Source organism: Heloderma suspectum, chromosome 2 (assembly GCF_057233095.1).
Source record: "Heloderma suspectum isolate Gila_16-S chromosome 2, 16-S_ref, whole genome shotgun sequence".
NCBI lineage: Eukaryota > Metazoa > Chordata > Lepidosauria > Squamata > Helodermatidae > Heloderma > Heloderma suspectum.
Window position 1 is genome coordinate 37,528,625 of NC_139459.1, and position 25,787 is coordinate 37,554,411.

At 42.3% G+C, this 25,787-nt stretch overlaps 1 protein-coding gene across 1 annotated transcript in view; it reads right to left on the minus strand.

Annotated features, from left to right (window-relative positions):
- Positions 1-3,477: 3,477 nt before the first annotated feature.
- The window catches only part of ANKRD55 (ankyrin repeat domain 55), a 150,741-nt gene continuing 128,431 nt past the window's right edge, over positions 3,478-25,787 (minus strand). The window contains exons 11-16 of the mRNA XM_084829643.1: positions 25,244-25,372; positions 21,150-21,334; positions 19,801-19,968; positions 14,919-15,586; positions 11,774-11,875; positions 3,478-3,886 (exon numbers count right to left, since the gene is read on the minus strand). Coding sequence (XP_084685769.1) covers positions 3,603-3,886; positions 11,774-11,875; positions 14,919-15,586; positions 19,801-19,968; positions 21,150-21,334; positions 25,244-25,372 — 1,536 coding nt within the window. The 3' untranslated portion in view covers positions 3,478-3,602. The remainder of the gene's footprint in view (positions 3,887-11,773; positions 11,876-14,918; positions 15,587-19,800; positions 19,969-21,149; positions 21,335-25,243; positions 25,373-25,787) is intronic.

The following is a 25,787-nucleotide window of genomic DNA, read 5'->3' on the forward strand; positions in this document are numbered from 1 at the left end:
AGGTAGCATATAGCCATCAGGACTAGTAGTGATTGATAGCCTTCTCCTCCATGAATTTGTCCAATCCCCTTTTAAAGCCATCCAAATCGGTGGCCATCACTACATCTTGTGGAAATGAATTCCATAGTTTAACTATGTGCTGTGTGAAGGACTTCCTTTTATCTGTCCTGAATCTCCCACCAATCAGTTTCATGGGATGGCCCTGGGTTCTGCTATTGTGAGCGAGGGAGAAAAATGTCTCCCTACCTATTTTCCCCACATCATGCATAATTTTGTACAATCTCTATCATATCTCCTCTTACTCACCTCTTTTCCAAGCTGGACAATTCCAGATGTTGTAACCTTTCCTCATAGGGGAGTTGCTCCAGACCCTTGATAATTTTAGTTATCCTATTCTGCACTTTTTCCAGCATCACATTTCCTTGTGCTTGTTCATTCCAAATCATCCTCCAACAAAATTGGTTTTCCTTTTTTCAAAAAATGGCCACCAAGGTTCTCTTTATATGCATGTAATATGGAATTAGGCCCTAAGCAGAACTGTATTTACCACCAACCATATCCAGTGGATGTGTATGACCCACATGTTGCACTTCCATATCTTCTGAGACATTGCAAGCGATCCTGAGGGCACCCTTGCAGGGCTGGTTCCAGCTCTGAGGGGAGTCTTCAGCAAAATGCCATCTCCTATATCAATGGACCCCCTCTGATTTATCTGGTGAAAGTGACTGTGGTGGGTGGTAGCAGTAGTGTCCCATCAGTGCCTGGGAGTTTCCATTTAAATTTCCACAGTGTTCTGAAACAAGACTACAGCAAGGAGGGAAATTTAAATGGCACCTCCCAGAAACAGCTGCTTTTTAAGAGAGGGTCCCAGGCCAAAAACATTGGTGAGTCCTGACAGGAAGTGGAGCACCAGGATGTGCCTAAGGATGTCAGGCTAGTGTCAGGCCTGAACTTCTGGGGATGGTTTAGAACACCTTGGTATAGTGTCATACTATTCTGTTAACTGAATGGCCTCTAAGTATTATAATTGGTTTATGAAATGAATACACCATGTCATTTTATAATGGAAGAACTGAAGCCACCTAGGGTGGCCACTTATGAATCCCCCCAAAAGGGGAAACATCACTAAAAAAGAGGACAAGACACAGATTTGCATACGATTTGCATATGCTAATTCATGTTTCTACATGCAAATTTAGAAATAATTATTAGAATTCAAATAGAAATACAGAACATCTCACCATAGTGTGGAAGACTGTGACCAGATGACCTCTGTGCCTGCCTGTTCAGTTTGCTGTCCAGCTGCTAACTGTTGATAGGCAACAGTTCTTATGGCTCTTTATCTTTAAACAGTTTTTCAAATAGATGATACCTTCAACTAGAGGATGCTCCTCTGGCAGCCCTTCAAATAGAGGACTGTCCTCCATAAAAGAGGGCACATGGCCACCCATAAGTACCCATCTATGCTTTAAAACACCTGCAGAGAGCACAGAATATGTGATTCTAGTATTTTCTTCCAACATATTGGTGTAAGAGGTGGATAAGATAAAAAGAAGGCCTTCTTTTCTCATGCTTTTGACAAAACAATACCAGATTTTTCCCCATCACAAGTAGCAGTGTACATAAGGACTGTTCCTTAGGTATCAGTTTGTTGTTTTAATTCTGAAAGCTCTACGATTTTCCAGCTTGAATGAGGTATAACATATAGATCATATGTACTTGCTCCCTGTTGCACTATTTTAATAGGCATAACCTGGGTTTTCTTTAATACCACAGTGCTACAACACATACCTGCAAATTGCTTGCACTATTGCCAACAAACACTGTTTCGGTGCCCTGCAATTCAGGAGCTCTAGTGGTACTGGTGAATTTTTGGCATGGAGTTTTCTCCTTGCAGCCTCTTCTCTCTCCCAAAGCTAGATACTGAAACCATTTTAAAAAGCAGGCGTGCATTTTCATGGGTCAGGATACTGACCTACAAAACACAGCGGTACTTTATCATGCAGGTATGGACAAATGTGCATAGTTGTGAATAGCTCACTAGAGCAGCCTGTGCTGGCTCCAGGTTTCTGAGGGCCCTTGGGCAAGCCACCCTCCATGGGCCCCCTCCCTCAGTGAATCTACCACCTCACCACTATCGTCACTAGCTGCTACTGCTCCTCCGCCTCTCTCACAACATTGCTGACACTTGCTTGACAGGTGGAGAGCCAGTCAGCAAGTAAGCAGCGGCATCTACTGCTCCTCCTTCACACCACCGCTGTCGTCGGGGCCACACTGAGAGGCTGGTGAACAAGCAGGCTGCAACAGTGAAGAGGAGGAGCACATCCAGAAGGTCCCAAGTTCAATTTGTGGCATCACCGGGCAGGGCTAGGAAAGGATTCTGCCTGAAACCCAGGAGAGCTGCTGCCAGTCAGTGTCAACAATACCGGGCTAGATGGACCAATGGTCTGACTCAGTATAAGGCAGCTTCCTATGTTCCTAGGGTGCGGGCCCTTTGCAGGTGTCTAGTCATACCTTACCCTTGACACCGGCCTTGACAGCAGCACTGCTACAGCGGCTGAAAAAAGCATCACAAGGACTCTTTAAGTGGATTGTGCGGAAAACCTCTAAACAAGTTTGTGGAATGCTGGCATATATATTTGCAAATGTACACATTTACGTACTTCTTTGCAGTTAAATATACTTTGGTTTGCAGCCAAACCAAAACCAAACCAATATTGTTCTTAGGGCAGCCCTCGTCTATGCTGTTTTCAGCATATGGAGATCATTTCCCAACACAAGGAAATGCCTACCTCTTAACCATCTGTGTCAATGAAATGTTACAGCGGGTGTTGACTTGGCACTGAGAAAATGGCAACATTCATTTTCAGCATGTTAGGTCTTTGCTTTATTTGTTGCTGTGAGATACAGAACATCCTTACCAACAGGATGACATCTGGAGAAAATTAAGGGTGCTTAACTGATGTCAACAGAACCTTAAGAGGGATATTAAATCTCACTGAATTTAAGAGCTGATTTAAACATGACAGTTGTCGGATGGATAGTGCTGGGCAGAGACTCAGTATCGGGACATCACGTTCAAAAGGTCCTTACACTGTGCTGCCTGATAAGCCTGTAGCAAACTGCACACAAAAATGTCTGCTGCTTATAATGGCATATAAATGCTGCATGTGTATGAACTAAGAGTAAGTTGAATGTGATACCTGGTGTGTGTGTGGTGTGCCTGCACAGGTAAATCCTTTTGAGCGACCTCCAGATGGAGCCCTGAAAGAGATGTGTGTTAAATTATTAAGCACATTAGGTTGAGTCCAGCTCATTCACAAATAGAAACTGGCATTCTCACTCAGCTTCCAAGGCTAAATAGCAAAGTTAAAGCTGCATTTCCCCTTTTATTCTTTCCCTTCTGTTTCCACAGTACACTTGCTAGCACTTTCCCAATATATTATTAAGTTAAATAAATGCACCAGATAGATTGCTGTGATAAATAGTATTTGCATTTTTAAATTGTCCGTTTGCTAATTCTCTAATTTACAATGGAATGGAAAGCAATTGTTTAGTGGTTTTCTTATCCACCAGTTCTTGGACCACCTGGGACTCATGACCTAATTGTCAGTGTTTGATTTGCAGTGAGACTGATTAAGTGCTTCTCCTGTGAGGCTGGGTCCCTTCTGGCATGGAATGGCGGGCAGGACTCTGCTTGTTCGGAGAGGCTCTGCTGATAGCACGGGTAAGAAAGAGTACAGCGAGTGACTCTGAGAAAGCCCTGCTTTGGAGGATTTGGTGGTAAGGGCTGGTGGAAGAACAGAGGTGCCATTCCTTAAGGAATTTAAAGACAATGACTTTGACTCCTTGACACCCTGAGAAGCTTGGCTGGGTGCTAGCTGGGCTGGAAGAGAGGAAAGAGAGAGAAGTCAAAAACAAACCAAGAGATAAAGCAGCTTGTCAATGCTTACTTTCAGTGCACTATAGTGCGCAATGCTGAAGGCAAAAGGGATGAGTGCACCTGTGCACTGCACGCTCATACCTCTCTTAGTCGTACCATTATAGACTGAGGGTCCCCACCCAGCTGCAGTCATGTTGCACCATATGCATTCTAGTGGTCCCTGTTTTCCAGTGCCAAGCCCTGTGTTCTGATATTTGTCTCTTGTAACCACTATCCTTATTTCACCTCCAATGTTTACCTTTTAGGAAGATTTTGGTTATTCCTTTACAAAAATAAAAATAAAGCATTGTGTGCACACTTGTACTGGAGTTTCTGTTCCTGATGTTTTAGCGCTCTCTCTCTCCTGAGACTTTGGAAGTTAAAATCTCGAGTGGGGATGCATGCCTCTTGCCTCTGTGTGCATGTGTATGAGCATAAAGCACCATCTAGGGCACACCTATTGTTTTACATACTGCAGCTAGTGAGGCTCATTTTGAAATGTTTGGTATGGCAGCATACTATGTGATAAATCTTGAGCACACTTCGGGAGAGAGTGGAGGACAGGAAGGCCTGGCGTGCTATGGTCCATGGGGTCACGAAGAGTCGGACACGACTTAATGACTGAACAACAACTGGATAAATATACTATTCTTGTATAAAGCTTGTTTTTGGCTTTTAAATCATACTTTTGGGCTGTTTCTTCCACCCCAATCTGGCTATTTCTTTAAAAAACCACAAGTCCAGGATGCACGATCATGTGGCAAACATATTGTCTATTCTGGGTCTAAGCTGTGTATTAAACTTTTTTTTCAGTTTTCAGATACAAGAAATAGTATAAGAACCTGCAGACTGTGAAAGATCATTTGCCTTTCCTCCGGACAATTACTCTCTTCTTCATTCTTTATGCAACCTTGGGTTTCAAGTTATAGCACTTTTTGGGAGGGTTCCTTTCTATCCTTCTAATTGCTCTTTTTATATTTCTGTTAATGGTCACCTCAGGTTCTATAGGGGTCATTCTTAATGTCCAGGATTTTCTTTAAATATTCTACTACTTGGCCAGCTAATTCACTCCCTTGGCTTGAATCACCATATTTATGTTGATAATATTCAAATTTATTTTTCTGTTCCAGTGTTATCTTCTGGTATTCTTGCTAATATAACAAACTGTCTGACTGCTGTCTCATCTAGCATGCCACCATGAATCTGAAGATACATGAAACTGAATGTATTGGGATTTGTTCAATGAGAAGCAATATATAAACATTGCTAATAATAATATTATTATAATAATTATTAACAATATAATTATTATTCTTTAGAGACCTTCTAGTATCCCAGTTATGCCTGGCATTAATAATACTTCTACAATCCTATTGTCCCTGAGAGTGAATTCCACAGGTCCTATGAAATAGCAGATCACCCTTTCTGCAGGTGGGCAGAGAAGGAGGGCCACCCTCTGAAGCCTCCTCAAAGCAGCAGCAAAAAAGCAGAGGGCAAAAAGGGATAATTCTAAGGGTGTGTCAGAGGCAGATTGTGGGATACACCCTGGAACAGGGGAGGGGGGGCGTATGCTGGCCCAGGAGCTGGTGCACTTATTTCTCCTCCCAGTTTGGATCTGACAAAAGGTAAAAAAAGGGGGGGCACTACTGCCCCCCCATTCCAGCCTACTGACTTGAGCCTGGCAAGTCACCATGGATTTGTCGGCCACGGATTCTCCCTCCCTTGCCCCTGTTCAATTGCTCAGTTTCGGCTTTCTCTGTGGTTCAGTTTTGATGTGTTCTTTGATTCAGATCCTCACATTAACCCTGTTGGAAAGAATCTCTCTCTCTCTCTCTCTGTGTTTTGAATTAACATTGCAAAGATTTTGCCCACTTTATTTTGATGGAGATAAGATTTCAGTTCAAGTTCTGAATAATTCTCATCTTGATTACACTAACATTCATCTTCTTAGGCTTCCAGCTTCTCATCTTATTTCTATCCTTGATTCTGTTGCTTGTCGTTGTTTTTCTATGTCATCATTCTGATCATTTATCAACTGTTTATTTTCCTCTTGAATGGTTGTCTTTTCCTGACCATAATCATTATCAAGTGCTTCTCGCTTCTCTTCATGTTCTCTAAACACATGCACAACAGCTGATAACAAATACTTCATTTGCTGAGTGTGACAATTCCAGGGTGAATACCGTCTACAATTGCATAAGCAAGTTCCCTTTATCAGGGAGTAAAAGGTATTTGAGTTTGGTTTATTTTCAACTACTTTGCAAACCACATAGTCGAAAATAAAGTAGTCCCCTTCCACCTAAAGTTAGGACCAAGCTTGATATGACACTTTTTGTTATGTAAATTAACAGCAGTGAGGTGGGGGCAAATATTGAAGAGAATTTTTCTGTTTTTTCTGTAGCAGCGGAATTTTTTTGTTAACTGAGAATTTGGCATGGAAATAATTGTTTGTCTAAGAAATTAGTTCTTTTCTCAGAAGTCCAACCACATTACATACATCTATAATTATTGTTATCAGATCTGCATAGACATGAAGCCCTTGTTTCTCTTGAAAGCTGTCCCTCACTCTACAGCTGAAATCATGGAACAGATTAAAAACATCTTGTATTGATGTTATCTATTTTGTTCTGTCCAAGGATCTCCTTTCTTAAAGGAGAAGAATTACATTGGGACATCAATGGTCACAGTTATAGCTCTTGGCTTCCTTCTTGGTGCATTAGTGTAGGTGATGCCCATCAATAAAATGGGTAGAGACAGATTAATGGAATAGGCAGGGTTTTTTTGAGCTGGCAAGCTGCAACTTCCAAAAACTTCCAAATACTAAATACATTTAGTAAACCAGCGTGATTTTCATACATGACAAGGGCTCAGAGTTGTACACTATTTTACATAAGCTCATGTAAGAAAAATGTCACATGCTAAATGCCCCCAAAACTCTGGCAGAAGAAAGCAGTTTCAGGAGGTGTTAGAACAGGGGAGGGGTACCTGTGGCCTCCAGATGTTGTTCAACTCCAACTCCCATCAGCCCCAGCCTGCATGGTCAATAATCTGGGATGATGGGAGTTATAGTCCAACATCATCTAGAGGGCCACAGGTTCCCCACTGCTTTGCCAGGGCAATAGCCCTGAATGTCCAAAGACCAGTGGATATTTTCTCTTCAGGAGCCTCTGTCATGAACCAGAGAGTCATGAGGTTGTCTGCAGAAAGAATGTATGAAGAAAGTGCTGCTCTTGGGATGCTAGAAAAGAGACAGGTGGGCAGGAAAATGGCGATGTAAATGTAGTGGAAGGTAATTACAGTGCAATGTTATACACATCTACTCAGAAGTAAGCTCCATTGAGTTCAATGAGACTAACTCCCAAGTACATGACCACAGAAATTGCTGCCCAAGTGTGTAAAAATTGGACAAATTGATACAACCACTTGACATAGGATAGAATCTAGTGGTCAAATTGTGTCCTGTTCCAATTAATTCAATGTCAAGTGGCTGAAAAAAGTAAACCTTCCGAACTGTTTTGGGTTGTCCATTGAATGCAATAATTTTGCTAGAAATATAATGTTGACATAAAGGATCTGGGGACCTTGACTAATTTTTCTTTGAAACTAACACTTCCTTTGTGCTTGCTGTTGCACCCTTATAATACCTTTTCCACCATGACATTTTAAACACAGACAGGTTTTACAAAGCAAGGAAGATTATATTGCATTAGGGATATAATCAGTGGATCTGTAATTCCACTGCATACTTATACATTAGTTTTCACCTATCATGACCCTGTCAGTTTTTGTGTTTAATCACTTATCATACATATACAATATGAGTGACAATCTAAATCACTTAAGAACAAGAAATCAGCATGGTATTTACCACCAGCAAAGGTGCATTTGGTGGTGACGCAAGCAAGGGCCTTTTCGGTGGCCAGTCCCAGGCTGTGGAGCCCCCCCCCCCCCAATGGAGGCTAAGCTTGCTCCTTTTCTGCTATCCTTCCAACTGCAGGCAAAGACTGCTTTATTCAAAAAGGGTTTTGGCCTGTAAGAGGGTCTGTGGGTTAGGTGCTGTTACTATTTTGAAACTGTTATGTTTTTATTGTAGTTTAATGTCGTGTATAGTTTTAGGGCAAAATCCTATGTTGATAGTTGGCAGCCTCCGAAGTCGGAGGCTGCTGAGTATCCCAATGCAGGGCAGCTGGAGCATGGAGGTGATCCTTGCCTCCATGTTCCATGCACCCTGTATTTTTGCTAGATGGGTGCATCTAATTTCCCCCATCTAGCCACAGTACTTTGGAGTGAGAGGGAAGGTGGCTGGGGCGAGCATGGGAAGCTGCGTAAGTCAGCTTCCTCGATCTCCTCCCTCTCCACCCCTGTGACCTCCCCATTTCCCCTGTCTCAGGTTTCCAAGCGTGGAGAGGTAGCCGACATGGTTCTCTCCATGCTGGCTATAAGGGGGAAGGGGTGGGGAGCACAGTTTACTGACTCTGAGGTTGGAGCCCTCTTTCCGTACTCTGAACCAGTGAACAGAACAATCCTATGTCCCTCCAGACATTGTCTAGGGCCCATAGAATTTCTCCCCTAATCTATTTTAAATTGTTTTTAAGATGCCTTGAGTGCCATTTTTTTTATAGAAAGGTAGGGTATAAATCATACAAATAAATAAATGTCCGTAAAATGGCCAATACAAGGGAACAGCTAAGTAAACTTAGAATATTAACAGTGTGATCCTATGCACATCTGCTTGGAAATAAGTCCCATTAAATACAATGGGGCTTTCTCCCAAGTAAATGTGCAAAGGATTGCAGCCTAAAGCTAAAATCCTATGCACACTTATGTGGGAGTAAATTCCATTGAACTTAGTGGGACTTATTTTTAAGTGAACAGGCCTTGGCTTGTGCTACAAGTTTAGACTTAGCTGTGTTTTTGTTTTTCTGCCAGTGCTACTTAACTTGTTATAAACATTGAATAACCTACTTCTCTTCTGCAGTACTATTTTTAAACGCTTCCTTTTTGCTCCTTCCCTCTGCTTTTTTTCTTCGTTTTTACAGTTATGAAGTTTAAAGATTTCTTTTAAGTTATTCAGATTTCTAGAACTTACTTAATCTATTATTTTAATTGCTAGTGTTTTGTGGAGTTCTGTTCTTATTATAAGATACATTTTGAACTGTGGTTGCAATCCTAAAGTCACTTACTTAGGAGTAAGGCCCATTGAACACTGTGGGGCTTACTTCCAAGTAAACATGTGTAGGATTGCACTACCAATTTTATTTCATTTAAATTCTTTTCATCCTGGCAGGCCTCTGTTCCGCGTAGCATTTGGTAGAAATGTTGGGTTGTATCCAATGATAGTGCTACTTAGAGAAGACCCAATGAAATGAATGGGACTTAAGTTAGACTAACAATGGATACAACCCTTTGTCTTGGTATGGCTTTGCTAATCAAGAGCTTGTTTGGTTTAAGAGTGTTTTCGAATCCCCTAATCAATTAATCAAAATGCAAGGGGATTGAACTGCATTGGCACCTAATGTTTTCTTTGAGAGTATTGGATATGCTGATACTGCTTCAGATGTACAGTTCTTCTCAGAATATACCATTCTAACAGCTAGTGTTGCCTACTCTCCCTCCTTCTTTCTAGAATCAAGCAGTTACTGGTTTTGCCTTCTAAAATGTACATTCATTTGCTAGCTAGAGATAGCTTTTTCTCCAACAGAAGAATTTTTAGAATATTTAGTCTGAGAAACTATTTTGTTTCCAGCCCCCCAAATGGAAATGAACACCTGCTAGCTAGACACTGATATATTGCAACTTCAGTCACTGGTGTAAACCGCTGAAGCAATATGCTGACTATTGAGGAAAACTGTGAACTTGTGGTCAGCTACCAGGGAAACCACTTTGCTTGTGCAGGTTTAAGCCAGACAAAAATCCCCAACATTTATTTACGTATTATTTTATTTCAAACATTTATACCTGGCCTTTCCACCTTACAAGGTCTATATTCTACACGAGACTTCCCCAGCCTAGTGCCCGCCAGATATTATGGACTACAGCCTCTATCAGCCCCAGCCAGCATGGCCAATGGCCAGGAATGCTGGGAGTTGTAGTCCAACACATTTGGAGGGCACCAGGTTGGGGAAGACAGTTGATGCTATTCAGCAACACGACTGTGTTTTATTGGACTGCTCCTGGTTTTTAGCTGCAATTGTGTTTTACATTTTAGTACTGTCTAGGCTGGATATTTTATTGTTGGTGTTTGTTGCTTTTATTAATTTTTGCTGCTTTTATCATTGGATGGGATTTTATTATACAGGGTTTTTTTTTTATCATGTAAGCTGCATTGGGAAAGCTTTTGCTCTTAAAGTGGCCTAGCAGCAATATTTTAAATAAAATAAAGTATCTATTGCTGTTCAGCAATTGCATAGATAATAAGAAATAAAGAATGGATTCAGCAGTGGTCACAATCTGCAGGTCTCTGAAATGCACAGAGAGCCCCATTGTAGACAATGGAGTGAGTGGATCACACTCTGTAATGGTTGCTTCATATGTAATATCCATATGAACCCCACAAGCAGTGTAATTTGCTGCTCATATATAAAGTGTGCCAGTGCTGGGCAACTTTTGCAAATAGGGAACTTCCTTGTGTATGTGCACACAGCAAATTGTAAATTAGTCCGTCTTGTTGTTGTTCAGTCGTTAAGTCGTGTCCGACTCTTCGTGAACCCGTGGACCATAGCACGTCAGGCCTCCCGGTCCTCCGCTCTCTCCTGGAGTGTGCTCAAGTTCATATTCATTGCATCAGTGATGCTATCTAGCCATCTCATCCTCTGCCGTCCCCTCCTCCTTTTGCCTTCAATCTTTCCCAGCATCAGGGTCTTTTCCAGTGACTTTTCTCTTCGCATTAGGTGGCCAAAATATTTGAGCTTCAGCTTCAGTATCTGTCCTTCCAATGAGCAGGCAGGGTTGATTTCCTTTAGGATGGACTGATTTGACCTCCTTGCAGTCCAGGGGACTCGTAAGAGTCTTCTCAAGCACCACAGTTCGAAAGCATCGATTCTTCGGCGCTCAGCCTTCCTTATAGTCCAGCTCTCACAGCCATACGTTACTACTGGGAAAACCATAGCTTTGATGATACGACCCTTTGTCGGCAAGGTGATGTCTCTGCTTCTCACTATGCTGTCTAGGTTTGCCATAGCTTTCCTCCTAAGGAGCAAGCGTCTTTTAATTTCATGGCTGCAGTCACCGTCTGCAGTGATCTTGGAGCCCAAGAAAATACCATCCGTCACTGCTTCCATTTCTTTCCCTTCTATATGCCAGGAAGTGATGGGGCCAGATGCCATGATCTTAGTTTTTTTAATGTTGAGTTTAAAACCAGCTTTTGCACTCTCCACTTTCACCCTCAACAAGAGGCTCTTTAGATCCTCTTCGCTTTCTGCCATTAGGGTGGTATCGTCTGCATATCTGAGGTTGTTGATAATTCTCCTAGCAATCTTAATTCTGACATGTGATTCATCCAACCCGGCGTTTCTCATGATGAACTCTGCATATAAGTTAAATAAGCAGGGCGACAATATGCAGCCTTGTCGTACTCCTTTCCCAATTTTGAACCACTCGGTTTTTCCATGTCTGGTTCTTACTGTTGCTTCTTGACCCTCGTACAGGTTAATAATAAGAGCATCATACAAGGCCTCATACATGCAGGAGACCTCCCCTTTCATAGATTATTTTGGAACATCCGGAAAAAATGTAGCCCTATAATGACACAAAGTTTTCTATTGTCTGGATAAAGAATGTTTCTTGATTTAGGAAAAATTAATCAGTAAGTCATTTTTTTTTTTACAGCTCACACACTTATACAATCCTTACCTTTCTGAACACAGTGGTTTAGTATGGGAGCCAAGTTATTCCTCACAGGTGTTAGATCTTTTACTTTGGGTCGTTCTAGAGTGGCCTGTTGAAATGTTTTCTCTAAAATAGGAGAAACATATACAGGTACATTAATTGTGTATACGGATACATAAAGACATCAAGCCTGAGTTGTGGATGGAAGTTAACCCTTTCCTCCTTCACTGCAATCCCCCTTGAAAATCACCCCCTGCATAGCAATTAAGCTGAGAAAAAAACTCTCTTCTATTGGCACCAATAGACAGTCAAGGCTTTGGGGAATAACATTGAGGCCCTAGGAAATCGATTTGGATCTGAGGCTGGGGTCCCATGGGCCCAGGCTTACCAATGACCCTGTATCAGATAACTCATAGCTGTAGCTCGCTTGCTGTAGTTTTTCATTACAACTTCAAACAAGTATTAACTGAAACACTACAGATTATGCATGTTTGAGCCACAACATTCATGAAGGCAATCCAAGAGAAGTGGTTTATTCTACTGGTACAATAGTTCAACTCATAATGTTACAATACTAACCACAACAGACGTTGCCATTTGAATAAATGCCAGCTCTAATCCAGTCATCTTTAGTTTCTAAAAGCACAAACCAAAAGCCATTCCACACATACACACACATGAGACTTTCTCAGCCTGGTGCCAGATGGGCTGGACTACAATGGGACAACTCCCATTGTCACCAGTCAGTATGGCCAATGGGATGATGGGAGTTGTTGTCCAAAATATCTGGAGGACAGCAGCTGGGGAAGGCTGTAACACACAGACACACACAATCATGTATATTTTTTAAATGAACAGTATATGTCCATTATTTAAATGTATCATTTATTTAAATTATCAATATACGTATTATCACAGCCACAGTTGTGGCGGCTTTGCTAAGACTTGTCTGTAAATAATGTGTTCTATCATTTTAAAAGGGTAATTGGGGGGCTGGTCATTCTAACATTCACAAAATCACAAAATTGGGAGGGCTTCTGCCCTGAAAGGCAGCCAAGAAATATTTTAAATAAAATAAAAATCAGAGTGATTTTACCAATCTTTCTGAAAAGTACATGTGCCAGAAAGAAATGTCAGTTTTACATAACCTGGAAATTTCAGGAAGACTGGTAAAATAGTGAGGGACAAAGGGCAGTTTAAAATGGAAAAGACCCCCCACCCCCCGCTCACTCAAAATAAAACTGAAAAACCAATTGGTGACTATTTGAGCTGATGATTTCTGAAGAAACTATAGGTTACTCACTTTAAACACTGATGGTTCCCTATTCCTCTTCTAATGTAGTTGGTGGAATGGGATTTCTTTTTTTAAAAAAATTGACTTCACTTAAAAAAAAAAAAGTTGTATACATTTAGTAAGAGTCTATGGGACTCTCATAATGATGCGCAGCTTCAGATAGTGTTTCTGCCTCTTGTGTGCCACCTTACAGCTGATCAGAAATGGGGGAGGTGAAGGAGAGAAACTGCCTTGTTGGAAGACAACTGAAATAGTAGCCAGCCTCATGCACCCACTGGGTAGGTTCAGGCTGGAGGGCCTCTGCTGCTACTGCCTTCTTTGTGGGACTGCCGGGGAGGAGGCTTTGCACAAACCAGACTGCCTGAGATGCGGGCGGATTGATAGGGAGGTAGGTCTTGAGCAAGGCATCCCCTCCTCCAGGTACCTGCCCATGCAAGTAATCCTGTCGTGGCTTCTCCACTGCTCCTGGTGGCAGAGAAGCCAAGATCACACTAACCAGGAAGGGAGGGAGGTCTTCCACCAGGCCTCTCTCTCTTCTCTGCCACCTGGAGAACTTTGGGGACTGTGTGCTGGGGTGGGCGGGGCGAGGGCAGAGAAGGGAGGGAAGCTGTAAGACCTCTCCCTTTCCTCTGCCCCCCCTCCCCCCATGCAGTCCCGCTGCTATTTATGGCAGTGCAGAAGCAGCTGCCACTGTGATGGAGAAGCCAGAGAAAGCCTTTAGTCATCAGTTTTCCACAAACCCACAGTCACTTTTGCATATCTTGGGGCATTTCTACACCAGCCTAAAATCCTGCATTTAAAATGGGGCTTTCTGCTTCCGTTTTAAATGCAGGAACACAACTGACTCCCTTTACATGTGCTCCCTTTCCCCCTCCTTCTCCCCATATCTGAGTCTTCCATCATCTTTCATTGATCTCGGTCCTCTTCTTCCTGCTTTAACTCTTTTGATGGAGGAAACTGAAGCGGAACACAAGGGGGTAATTTGATAGCTCATTATTTGTGAGCTATTTAAAAACGGAACAAAGGGCATTTAGTGCAGGAGGGTCACGGCAGGGTCACCACATCGTGGAAAGAGCCCGCAAACTTCCGTGAAGGAGCAATCTCAATCACAGGATAAAAGCCTGGTGTGAAGGAGCTCATATTCTCCATCTGTCCACATGGTATATCTGCTTTGGGAAAATGAGAATTTAACTTGCACTTTCTGCCCCCTTAGGGAGGATGTGGTGTTAAGGCTTGTTGTGAGCCTTCGCTCACAATTTCCCTGCATTTTGGTGCTTGGTTGAAAGCTGTATAGTCTTAATTTTGTTTTCTAAACCAGAGGTTTTTTGTTTAATGAATATTATTTTAAATATTCAGTAGAAGCTATCTTGAGGATCAGAAACTGAAAGGCAGGATAGGGAAGTGACCATAGCTCAGTGATCGAGCTTTGCATACATAAGGTTCCAGGTTTACTCCCTGTCATTTTCTGTTAAAAACAACAGGTGATGTGAAAAATCTTTCTGGGAAACCCTGGAGAGCCACTGCCAGTCAGTGTTGACAATACTGGGCTAAATGGATGAACAGTTTGACCCGGTACAAGGCAGCTGCCTATGTTAGATGGTAGATTTTTTTTTTTTAAGATAAACATTCAAACTCATCTCCCGCAGATCCATCCATCTCCAACAGCAGTAAAATCAAAGTCACAATAGAGACTATTAAAAGCCTGGTTAAACAAAACAGTTTTATTCTGGTTCTTAAGAACTATGAAGTTCTGTTCCAGATAGACAGATAGGGGAACAAGGTTCCACAGACAGAGCACCACTGCATGCAATTCTTTCATAGCATGCATGGCCCTTGTTTGGATCAAACCCTATAAATAAAGAATGGAAAAAATACCTGATGGATAATTAGGCAGATGTGGAAGATGGGGAGGACACAATAGCACATGACTGGATCTGTCCGAGAACAATCCATCTATCACTTTATTATCAGAAGGCACTGGTGTCCAGACTTTACAGGTGAGTATTTGGTTAGTATCAACTTTCCAAGGGTTGCCCAAAGTTTGCCAGCTCCTCCTTTGATTTGACAAATCATGTTCACTTCTGCTTTTTTGAGACCAGTGTGAAATATGGTGGGTGTCAGCACCCAAACTCAGGCTAGAGGTTGCTGTGTGAGAAGTCGTTAAAAAAGAATGTCCCACAGTAATGGGTGGGAGACTTTGTGTTCTTATTGGCGGAAGGCCATTGCAGTCTGGCGTGTTCTTTTCTGAGATGAGGTACTTTTTGGTATCTGTGCTTCTTCTTTTAAAGTCAATAGCCATGACACACTCCTCAGATGAACCTTTGCAGCTGGCATCCATAATGCAGTCAAATGTGGTGATAATCTCATCTACTTCTGAGGTCTCTTCCCTCTGAGATCTATCTTTGCTCTTGTCTTTTGGGTTTGCCTTCCAGTCCTCCTCCCTTTTTTTTTTGCAGGAGAAGATTTGGTTAAGTATACTAAATCTACCTTCCTTCTTCAGGAATTTATTGTTCTGGGAGGGAACTTGATGAATGAACTCAGGTCTTTTAGGAATTAAAAAATAATCCAAGCAGGTGAGAAAAGAAAAATGCAATCCTTTAGAACCTCTATTTTTAAAGAAACATGAGTCTTAATAAAATATCTTACACAGATAATGGTAAAAACTCACAAACTTGGTAATGGTACAGAACCATTACATTCAGACAATTTTGCACAGTTGATAGAGGATTATAATAGGATTTCAACCAGCAAGCAACATAGCACCCGTATAACAGTTGGAGGAAGTTCCAGTGTTATCTTTGTTTTTCTAAGGAATCAGTCAATATAATTAGGAATGACTAACATTGCAGGAACGGCTTGAGAAGATTGTTCTCTAAGTAATCAACTTCTAGTAACCTTTTACAGGAAGTGTAGTTTGTTGCACCTTTATCAGAGAAGTGGCTTAAGTATTTCCACTCTGCAGCACAGGAAATAATGCTAATAATCAACTAGAGGGAGGGGAAGGTAGAGAAATTTAACATTTAGAAGACTGGGGAAAAGCTATGCTAAATTTCTGTTTTCATAGATGACTATTCATCTAAATTTATACCCAAGGTTGCACAAAAATGTAGGCAATTTAAAGTGCATTAGCATTTAGTAGAGTAGTCATGTGATCGCTGTATCTTGCACCCAGAACAAAATTTCACTGCATGACTATGTAAGGTTTTAAAAAATATGAACCTCATCATTTTGGCAAGTGAATATGGCTAAAAGCCAGAACAAATGGACAATCACATCACTACTGAATAAGCTCTAAAGCAGTACAACTGACACAATTTTTTCTGTTCCATTTGGACTCTGGTTAAACAGGTTTTACAGGTTCCTGAAGTGCTACTAAAACCTGATAAACCTGTTTGACAAAATACCATAGTAGGACAGAAAAAAAAATGAATTGCTCTATCAAAGATTGAAGTCTCAAACTACTTTTGGATCTCTGAAAAAGTCTCATCTGTGCACAGTGCAAGACCCTTTCAATTTGCACTGTGGCTGATTTAGGATTAAATAAACTGAATCTTAATTTATGTTATGTTTGCTGTCAACCTAATTTAGAAAATACACTCAACAATGAGCAAAATTCGACTGTTCAGTGAACAACTGACAAATCTTGATCTAGAGCCGCTCACACTATGAACTACATGGATCAGTTCTGGGCAATATAAATTGCAGGCTCAGGCTCGCCTAGTCCAGATTGGGATTGCAGTGGAGGGGAAAGGATTGAAGCTCCTTACCCCACTCCTGATTCTGCACTTACTTCAGAGTAAAAAAGAAAAAAAACATACACAGCTGCTAGCTACATCTTTAAAGTAACATGTAATATGGTCCTTACATAGCAGGAGAGGGAGGTGGCCTTGTTAACTGTGTTAATAGAACACCAAAAAAGAAGAGAAAGACCACAAAGCAATGCCCCCCAAAGGAATTATAGGTTCAAATACTCTGCCCAGTGTGTTTTGACAAAATATATTCTTCAGAGGTGACAACTGCAGGTACTAGGTCTGAATTAGAACTCTGAGGAAGTGCCTTTGGTAAGAGAAGAGTTGGTAATTGTTATCCCCAAGGTGCTGAAAAATTATGGGCAGTATACCATCAATCCTCCTTCAGCTACATAGAATCATCTCAGAAAGCATCTCCGTGTGGATGGGGACCAGGTCAAGGTTTATCTCTCTCTTTTCTGCTTTTCTGGCTATTTGTGGGCTGCCCTCTTTTCCTTTTTGCTTCAGGTGTCCTTGCAAGGCAGAGAACTCATTACTGTTTATTTAAACGGAAGTGGAGGAGATGTGCACTCCAATACCAGAGAGATATATGGACAATTTTGAAGAAACTTGGTTCCTTTTATCTTATTTATAAATACAGAAAACTCCTTATATAATCCTCCAGAGCATCAACTGAAGTACTGGAAAGACACATTGACAGATTTGTCATCAAGGAAGTAGTGAATACAAAATTAATAGATTTTAAAATTCGATATTTTCAGTATATAGCCTACATGACAATGATTCCTGATGTAACCCATTATTTAATGTTGTTACAGATATTTAGAAGCATCCTGTGTATATGTTAAGTTTTTTGTGGTTTTGTTCTCCTTTTTCTTTTTTTCCTTTTCTATCGTTGTTGTTGTTATGGGTGTTGTACGTAATTTGTATAATTGAAATAAAAATAAAATAAAAAACCCTAGAGAAGTGGAGTGCAAATACAAACATGTAAAGGTAACAGCGTTCCGTGCACCTCGGTGTTCAGTCATGCCGGCCACGTGACCACGGAAGCGTCTTCGGACAGCGCTGGCTCTTCGGCTTAGAAACGGGGATGAGCACCGCACCCTAGAGTCGGACACGACTGGTTGGGGACACCTTTACCTTTTTAAAGGTTTGCTATATTGTGTGGCATTGATGTGGAATGAAGGTAGCCTTGTTTGTGTTCACTACTTTTATTTTTTTATAGTTCCCTATGTGTGCTTCTAAACTTAAGTGTTATATTGGGAAGTTCTTAGTCTCTAAGGCAGGGCTATTGAACCTCTTTCAACCCAAGGGCGAAATTCCATTTTGGAGACGCTCTTGGGACCACATTCCAGTGGTGGACGCAGCTGAAAACAGAAGGGGCAGGGCCAAAATAGCAGCATATTTTAGCTTAAAACTTGTACTGCCAGTAACTAAACCTTAGGAGACTTCAACAAAAGTTAGGAAAAAACCACCGAACAATCGGTGGGTGGGGCCAGGGGAAGGGGCATGGCAATCTGGGAAACTCCTGGGGGTCAGATTACAACTCCAGTCAGGCCATATTTGGCCTCTGGGCCTGAAGTTCTGCATCCCTGCTTTAACGGCCAAACTAGATTTGCCAATGGGAGTTTTCCTCCCATCACAAATAGCAGGTGTGGGAGTGAAATCTGACTTAAAGTCCTCCTCCTCTTGTCCTGATCCAACTCCCCCCTCATAGCTTTTTTTTTTTTTAAAGAAGTACTCCAGGGCTAACGACGCGGCAGACATCACACTTAATTCTGCCCTTAAAAACCCAATAACAAAATGTGAAAAAACTCCTCAAAATGACACTGCTATAATGAGGTTTTTTGGATCATCACAAATGCTCCCACAGGTCCTAGCAAATAAAAGATTGTGATTGGCGCAGACCCGATTGGTGCAGACACTGGTTTCATTTTGGTGCCAAGTTAAAACATGGCTTTTTCCAAAGCCTTTGAGGGCTAACTGGATTCCCTGAGTTTATACACTGTTTTAACTGTTTTATTGTTTTAGATTTTAAATTGGTATTAGGTAGCTAGATTTAATATTCTTTAGCTATTTAAATTATTTATTGCTTTACAGTGTTTAAATTGATTTTATCTGTACACTGCCTTAAGATTCTAATGATATAGGGCGGGATACAAATGTTTTAAATAAACAAAAAACAAAATTCATGCAACCACATTAAACTGTACTATTATAATTGACACACTAGCTGGGGTTAGGGAGTGGGAAACTGATTTCACAGATGCAGAATAATGGAGACTGAGCACTGGGGAAATATTCCTGTAACAAAAATGCTGCTTGGCTAAATAACACCTGGATCTCATGTGCAAATGAGTAATATCTAGAGCTGAGCTGAAACTAGTCAGTGGGTTGTTTGGGGGCTTTTTTTTCTCTCTTTCAAACAGCTTTGTCACTGCTGAAAAATACCTCCCTTTTTGATGATTTTCCCCACACCCCTGAGCCCTACTCAGGAGTTTTCCTGCCCACGCGATTAACAATTGCATGAAGAGAAGAACAGGGCTAGACTGCTGGCCCCACCCATCGTATCACATTCCTCCGCACCACCTCCACTGTCAGTGTGTTGGGTGGAAATGTCTGTAGAGGGGGCCTGCTACATGTGTATTGTGGAATGCGTGATAAGGAAATGGTACAAGAGAATCATCAGTCAGAAGAAACAGTGGCATGAAACCAGATTTTTAAAATTGTGAATATTCATACAACCTATGAATTGGGGTGTCTTCAGAGGAAAAAAAATCTACCTCCAGAAATGACTAGTTTCAACTCAAAACCAGAAACTGGAAAATATTCAGTATAACAGTGTGTGACTATTGCATGGGAAAAAGCAACTCTTTGGAGAAGCCCTCAGTGAAAAGCAGAATTCGGGACAACCTCCTAATAAGTTCCAAGGTTAAAACTGTTCCTACTCAGCGGGGTTATTTTGGGTGGCCTTGCTTGTCGGATAAGTCAAAAGGGAAGGCTTTTACCTGTTATCTTGGGAGAGTAGTTTGACACATGCAGTGTGCCCACAGTACATAGCATAGGTCAGGGGAGTGTTCTCATTGATGTCCCTTGGGTTGCTATCTACCCCCAGCTGTAGCAAGACCTTTACACAGTCAGCTTTTCCTGCTGCTGCAGCCCAGTGCAAAGGTGTCCTAGAGAGCAGAAAAGAAATCTATGTTATAACCGTGTACTGTTTAAATTCAGGGTAAAAGTAAGACAATAGGTTGAGCTGGTGAAGCCCATGTGAGGTCAGATTTGGGGGCATGGCAACTGTTCACTTGAATGCAATGACACATCAGAGGCAAGTGGGAAGATTGCAGCTCATCCCTTCCTATAAAGCATCATTTTGTAGGATTTTCTGGAGCCGTGAAATCTAATCAGTCTTATTGTCACTCACCTGTGAGATCCCTACCAGTTGTTCCTCTGATTCCACTTCAAAAGAGTTGAATTTGAACATTAAGCATTACCAGAAGCTTGAATTCCAGTAGCACACCCTTTATTATGTTGGCAGATCTCATGCTCTGGTGCAATCTGCCAATAGGACTTTGAAGTTTTGCATCACAGCACAAATATTGCCCAGTTTGAGGTGAGTTTGAGGCTTTAAATGTATTCATTTATTATTATTCCTGAATCATAGTTTTACACAGGATGCGTAAATGCGCTCCCATCCAGGGGAATTACCATGTTGGGGCCTACTTAGATTTAGAGTTCCCAGATAATTCACAGGGCCTGTTCGAGCTTTAATTATTTTTTATTTTACGAAACAGGGAGTACATGAATTTGCACCATGAACGGTATGGTTTCTTCCCCAAATACAAAAAGATCTTCATGTGTCCTGGAAGGTTTTTTGTTTTTTTAAATGGATGTTTGCCTATTGTAGGTTTTACCTTCAATTTACAACAGGGCTTAATTTCTAAAACGAGAGCTCCTGGGGATAAAGATAATATAGAAAATGAATAATCTATCCTGTAAACCTTTCCCTTTAATCCCAGTTGATACACTTCATCATTGCCACTTCATAAATCACAGGATTCACCCCTAGTAAATTATGCTATGAATTAAACTCAGATTAACATTTAGGTAAACAAAAATCTAAGAAACCCCTTTGAATAACACTTGATTTCTCCTTACATAGGTGCAGACTATAACAATAAAGGTTAGGGGACCCACTTGGTGAGTTGTTGCTGTGCAAGAGGGAGCCATGGAGCGAGTATCATTTCATTAGGGGCTGTGTTTCATTAGAAAGCAGCCAAATATCCTTTAACTGCAAGTCAAAACAATGAGGGCCCCAGCCAGAGCTCTGCAGCTCTTTTCAGCTGGTTTCCATGGTCACCTGTCATCCACATCAAGGGCCTGCAGGTTGCATTCTGGGACTTTAGCCAGCTCACTGATAATGTCGCTGTATCCTGCAGCAGCGGCAATGTGAATGCAAGTCTTCCCATTCTCATCATCATAGTTTATTATTGACGGCCCCTGATGATGGCTCAGGATGATAGCACAGAGGATCCGGTTTCCACTCTGAAAAATAACAATACATGTACAGAAGCCTTTATCAGCATCAACAAAAACAAACTTTATGCATTTAGTGTTATTTCCTTCCCCACAAAAGGTACTTGTGCTGCTTGACATAAAAGTACCTCCATTAGGGCTAGCCAGCCATTGAAAGCCTGTTAATTAAGTTACTTGCTTTTAATCAAACAGTTAACTAATTCATTAAATTTAAATCAATGTACACCACCACGTAAAGCCTCAGTTAGGGTTCTTTTTGAAGATATTGAAGTAAGAGGCCATTATCTTTTCTGGCAGATAATGTACACTTTAAGAAACAATTCACTAGCAGGAAAGACCATCTTTGACATTTTCTTCTTCCTTCAAATTTGAGAAAATAGAATGTCCCCATACACTACAGTGAAATACCAAAGCTAAAATGGCTGCACAGCGTTCCTCACCTCGTGTGTGTGTGTGTGTGTGTGTGTGTGTAATTTTAGGAACCAAACAGCTGAAGGGAAAAGGTTTAAACCTCCCTGTCCGGTGTGTGGTGCTCCCAATCCAGATTGGGGCCATGCACAATTACTCTAAAGTGAAAAACAAAACGAGGGGTCAGCGGCATGCAACATAATTGATGTAAAGTGTAGTTTGGCCTTTAGGGAAATGTAACCAAGTACAATTTAAATTATACTGATACAGGTAGTTCCTGCATTGCTGAAGATGCAATTCTAAGCACACATTCCTGGGAGTAAACAGCACAATTGAACACAATATGTATTAATTATTTCTTAAAATATTTGTAACCAGCTCTATATTGATAGGTTTCAGGGGAGAGTGCAATCAAGAAAACAATTCAAAATAAAGCATAATCATTAAAACAATTCAGCATAAGCCATAAAACAATCTACAATAACATCACAAGCACTATCAGCATAAAAATAAGCAAATCTGAATTAAGCGGCAATCAATAAACCCCAAATGACTGGGTAAATAGCCAGGTCTTAACTTAGCACTGATATGAAACCTACGTCGACGCCAGCCTCTGGTGTCCTTGGTCCTGGCCCAAATGTGTGTGTGTGTGTGTGTGTGTGTGCACGTGCGTGCATGCGTGCACCAACTGCAGCTGTGGACATGTAGCCACTAATAAGTTACTTGGTGGGGAGGGAGAGCAGAGGAGCAGGGAGACAAAATCCAGGCTACCGCCACGCCTGAACAGGAGATTTGCCCTATCATGCGAGAGCTAAAAGTGGGGAAGGGACATAAATGAACGCAAGCCCCCACGACATCCCCACCCTTGCCCACTCAGTCCCCACCCCATGTTGAAAGGGAAGGTCTGAAGGAGGCTTCTTCTTGCATTCACTTGAATGCTAGTAGAAGCCCTTACTTCCTCATTGTTCAGACACTGCAACTAGTGTTCATGCAAACCCTAGCAGAGGACCCTTTGAACTTTTCCTCTCAACACAGAATGGAGGGAGGTGGAGATAGGGATGTATGAAAGTCACTTACCTTTTCGCAGGGGTGATTCGCAGTGGGGGGGAGGCGCTCCACACCTCCCCCTGAAATCCTAACCTGAGTGGCTCCACTCCGTGGCAACTCCGTGGAGCCGCCAGCCGGGTGCTTTCGCAGGCGTGTGGAGCCTGCGGATGCAAATGGCGGCAGCTACGGCGGCCGCCATTTGCGTTCATGTTTTTGGCCGTGATAGGCTACGTAAATATTTACATAGCCTATCATGGCGAAAGACAAGGGCGCAAATGGCGGCAGCTATGGTGGCCGCCATTTGCGTTCCCTTTTTTTTGCCGTGATAGGCTATGTAAATATTTACGTAGCCTATCAAGGCCTAAATGGTGAAGCGAATGGCGGCCGCAGATGCGGCCCCCATTCGCAAAGCAGCGTGAACGGCACCAGGTAAGTGCTCCGTTTCGTGCCCCTTTCACAGGGTGGTGGGGCGGGGAGCTTCGTTCCGCCATGGATTTCGGGGGGCCGAATGAACTGGCATTCGGCCTCACTGAGATCCGTGGCGGAATTCTCTGACATACTTAGGTGGAGACTGAAGGTCCAGGGATGTTTGGGGCAGGGCTTTCCCACTTTTAGATCTCTCCCCACTTGTAGCCTTCATATCAGAAGGCTGAATGCATAGGGCTTAAGCAGACTGAGTGCATACAATTTAAGGGGGCACACATGTACAGCCCAGGCAGCTTATATGGCAGTTTTCCAATGGCCACGCAGGCTGGAAGATGGGATCTGATGGGAGATGCAGTCCCACGCATCTGGAGGGCTCCAGGTTGGGGAAGGGGAAGCTCTTGTGTTTGCATGTGCAGTTCCTCATCTAGGAGGGATACATACACACACACACACACACAAGCCTGCTTCGGTGCAGATATGCCCCTCTGCTGGAATGGGCTGGTAGTTTAATGAATGTAACTTCTTTTGAAAATTCAGTATTTTTTTTAAATTTTATATCCCATTTCCTCCAACCTCCCAGGGACCCTCAGATCATTATGGGTTTATTTAAATTAATACAATGTTAGCTTGCATTTGAAATGGTTTTCAGTTAAGACCTCTTTTTTTATTGCAGTTAGAAATATAACTTAATGCAGATTATTGTATTTTTTTAACATTTGAATAATTCAACTCTTTGAGTAATGGAGTGGGTACAAGAGACAGAGCCTTTTCTGCGGTGGCCCCGTCATTATGGATCTGCAAATTCTATGCAGATTTGTGTCCTATGGGCCTGGGCCCCTGATCCTTTATAATAGAGACATTCGGCTATTGGAATAAATAAATACAATCCTCTAAGTGCCTAACAACACTCCTGCACCCCAAGCATGCCCAAACCAGGGCCATCATCAGGTTTGAGGGGGCCTTGGGCAAGGTCCTCTGCCCCCACAAAGCACCACACTAGTGTCCCTGCCAAACAAGCGTAGCAGGCAGCAGGGGTGGCAGTGGTCAGGGACAGTGGAACACAGCAGTGGCAGACACAGGGGGTGGGTGCAGAAGTTTGGGGACAGACGGCCCTTAAAGAGCAGCAGCTCCAGCTGCCCAGTAATCTCACAGCCTGGTGCTGAGAAGAGAAGCACTGGGTTAGATGGCTGCAGCTGCTGCCACCTTCCTTTCCTGAGAATGACTCTGGACCCTGAAATGGCACGACACAGGGAAATTACATTGGCAGCAGGCCCCAGAGGCATTGTGGGTGGTACTAGAGATGGCAGCGGCTGTAGCCCCCTGGGCTGGTGCTTCTCTTCTCAGTATTGGGCCCTAATTAAAAAAAAAAAAAATTAAAAGAGGGGATGCTGTCCTTGGCTGTGGTGGCCCATGTGGGGCCTTGGCATTTGCTCAGCCATACCATGTGCTGGCACTGCCTGGCCTAAGCCCTTGGGCATGCACAGTGTAGCTCTTTGGATCCCAGCCAATGTGCTTTCAGTCAGTGGTACATCCAAGTTCCTCTCCTCTTTCAACTACAAGCCAGAGCTTTTACATTTCTTGTTTTGAGACAGCCTCGTGGGGAAGCATTTCCTACAGAGCTAAATCAGTTCCTTGAATTTTGTAGTTAACTGTGGTTGTATGAACACAACTGATGCTGAAATATTCAAAACAAACAGTGACACAATTCTGTGAGTTTAAAAAAGAGCAGTAATAATTTTCTTTAGCTTGTGTCTTTGTCTTATGGCCAAATCCTGCTCCTCACTTTCCCTCCTGTATTCCCTTGATAAATGCTAGCTTGGTGTATTGGAGAAAAAGAGCTGGATTAACCATTATGACATCTACACTGTAGCGCTCCGAGCGGATTTGAGATCCTGCTGCAGCTGGGATCATACATTTCCCATGTTCCCATTAAGGAGATGACTTCTCCTTCCTCTTTTCAAGATTTCACACTGTATAAACAAAAAACTCAAGTGAAGAGAAACATTTGCTATTACACTGTTGACAGCTGTTCCATACCTGAACTGCCCAGTGAAGAGCTGTTTTAAAATCTTTGTCCACCAACGTTGGATCAGCTCCTTTATGCAGCAGTGTCTGGGCATGCTGGGGTCGATTGTGGAATGCAGCCCAATGAAGTGATGTCATTCCCTGAAAAGCACAACCCAGGGCATCAGAGCTGTTGGCAATGTAGGCCTTCATTGAAAGTAGGCATGGTTAAAGCGATGAAACAGAAGACCTGCATATAACAAGCAAGCAAAACAAAACCAAAAATCCCTGTTTTGGTATGGCAGTAGCTTCGTGGAGAATTTGCAATGATTTGAATCAGAGGTATTTCTTTTAGCTTTCTACGAAGCAGCATTTCCTATTTAGTGCAGGTGTGGGGAAGCTTTTTTGGCCTAGGGGCCTGCATTCCAATTTGGGAAGGGTCTCAGGAACTGCCTTCCAACAGTGGGAGGGACTAAAGGCACAGGGGTAGGGCCAAGGACAGAGTAGCTGGGCAAAAGCAAAGTAGGAGGGGGGAAATGTAATTTGTACCAATTCTGACATTTTCCCATGAAGCATA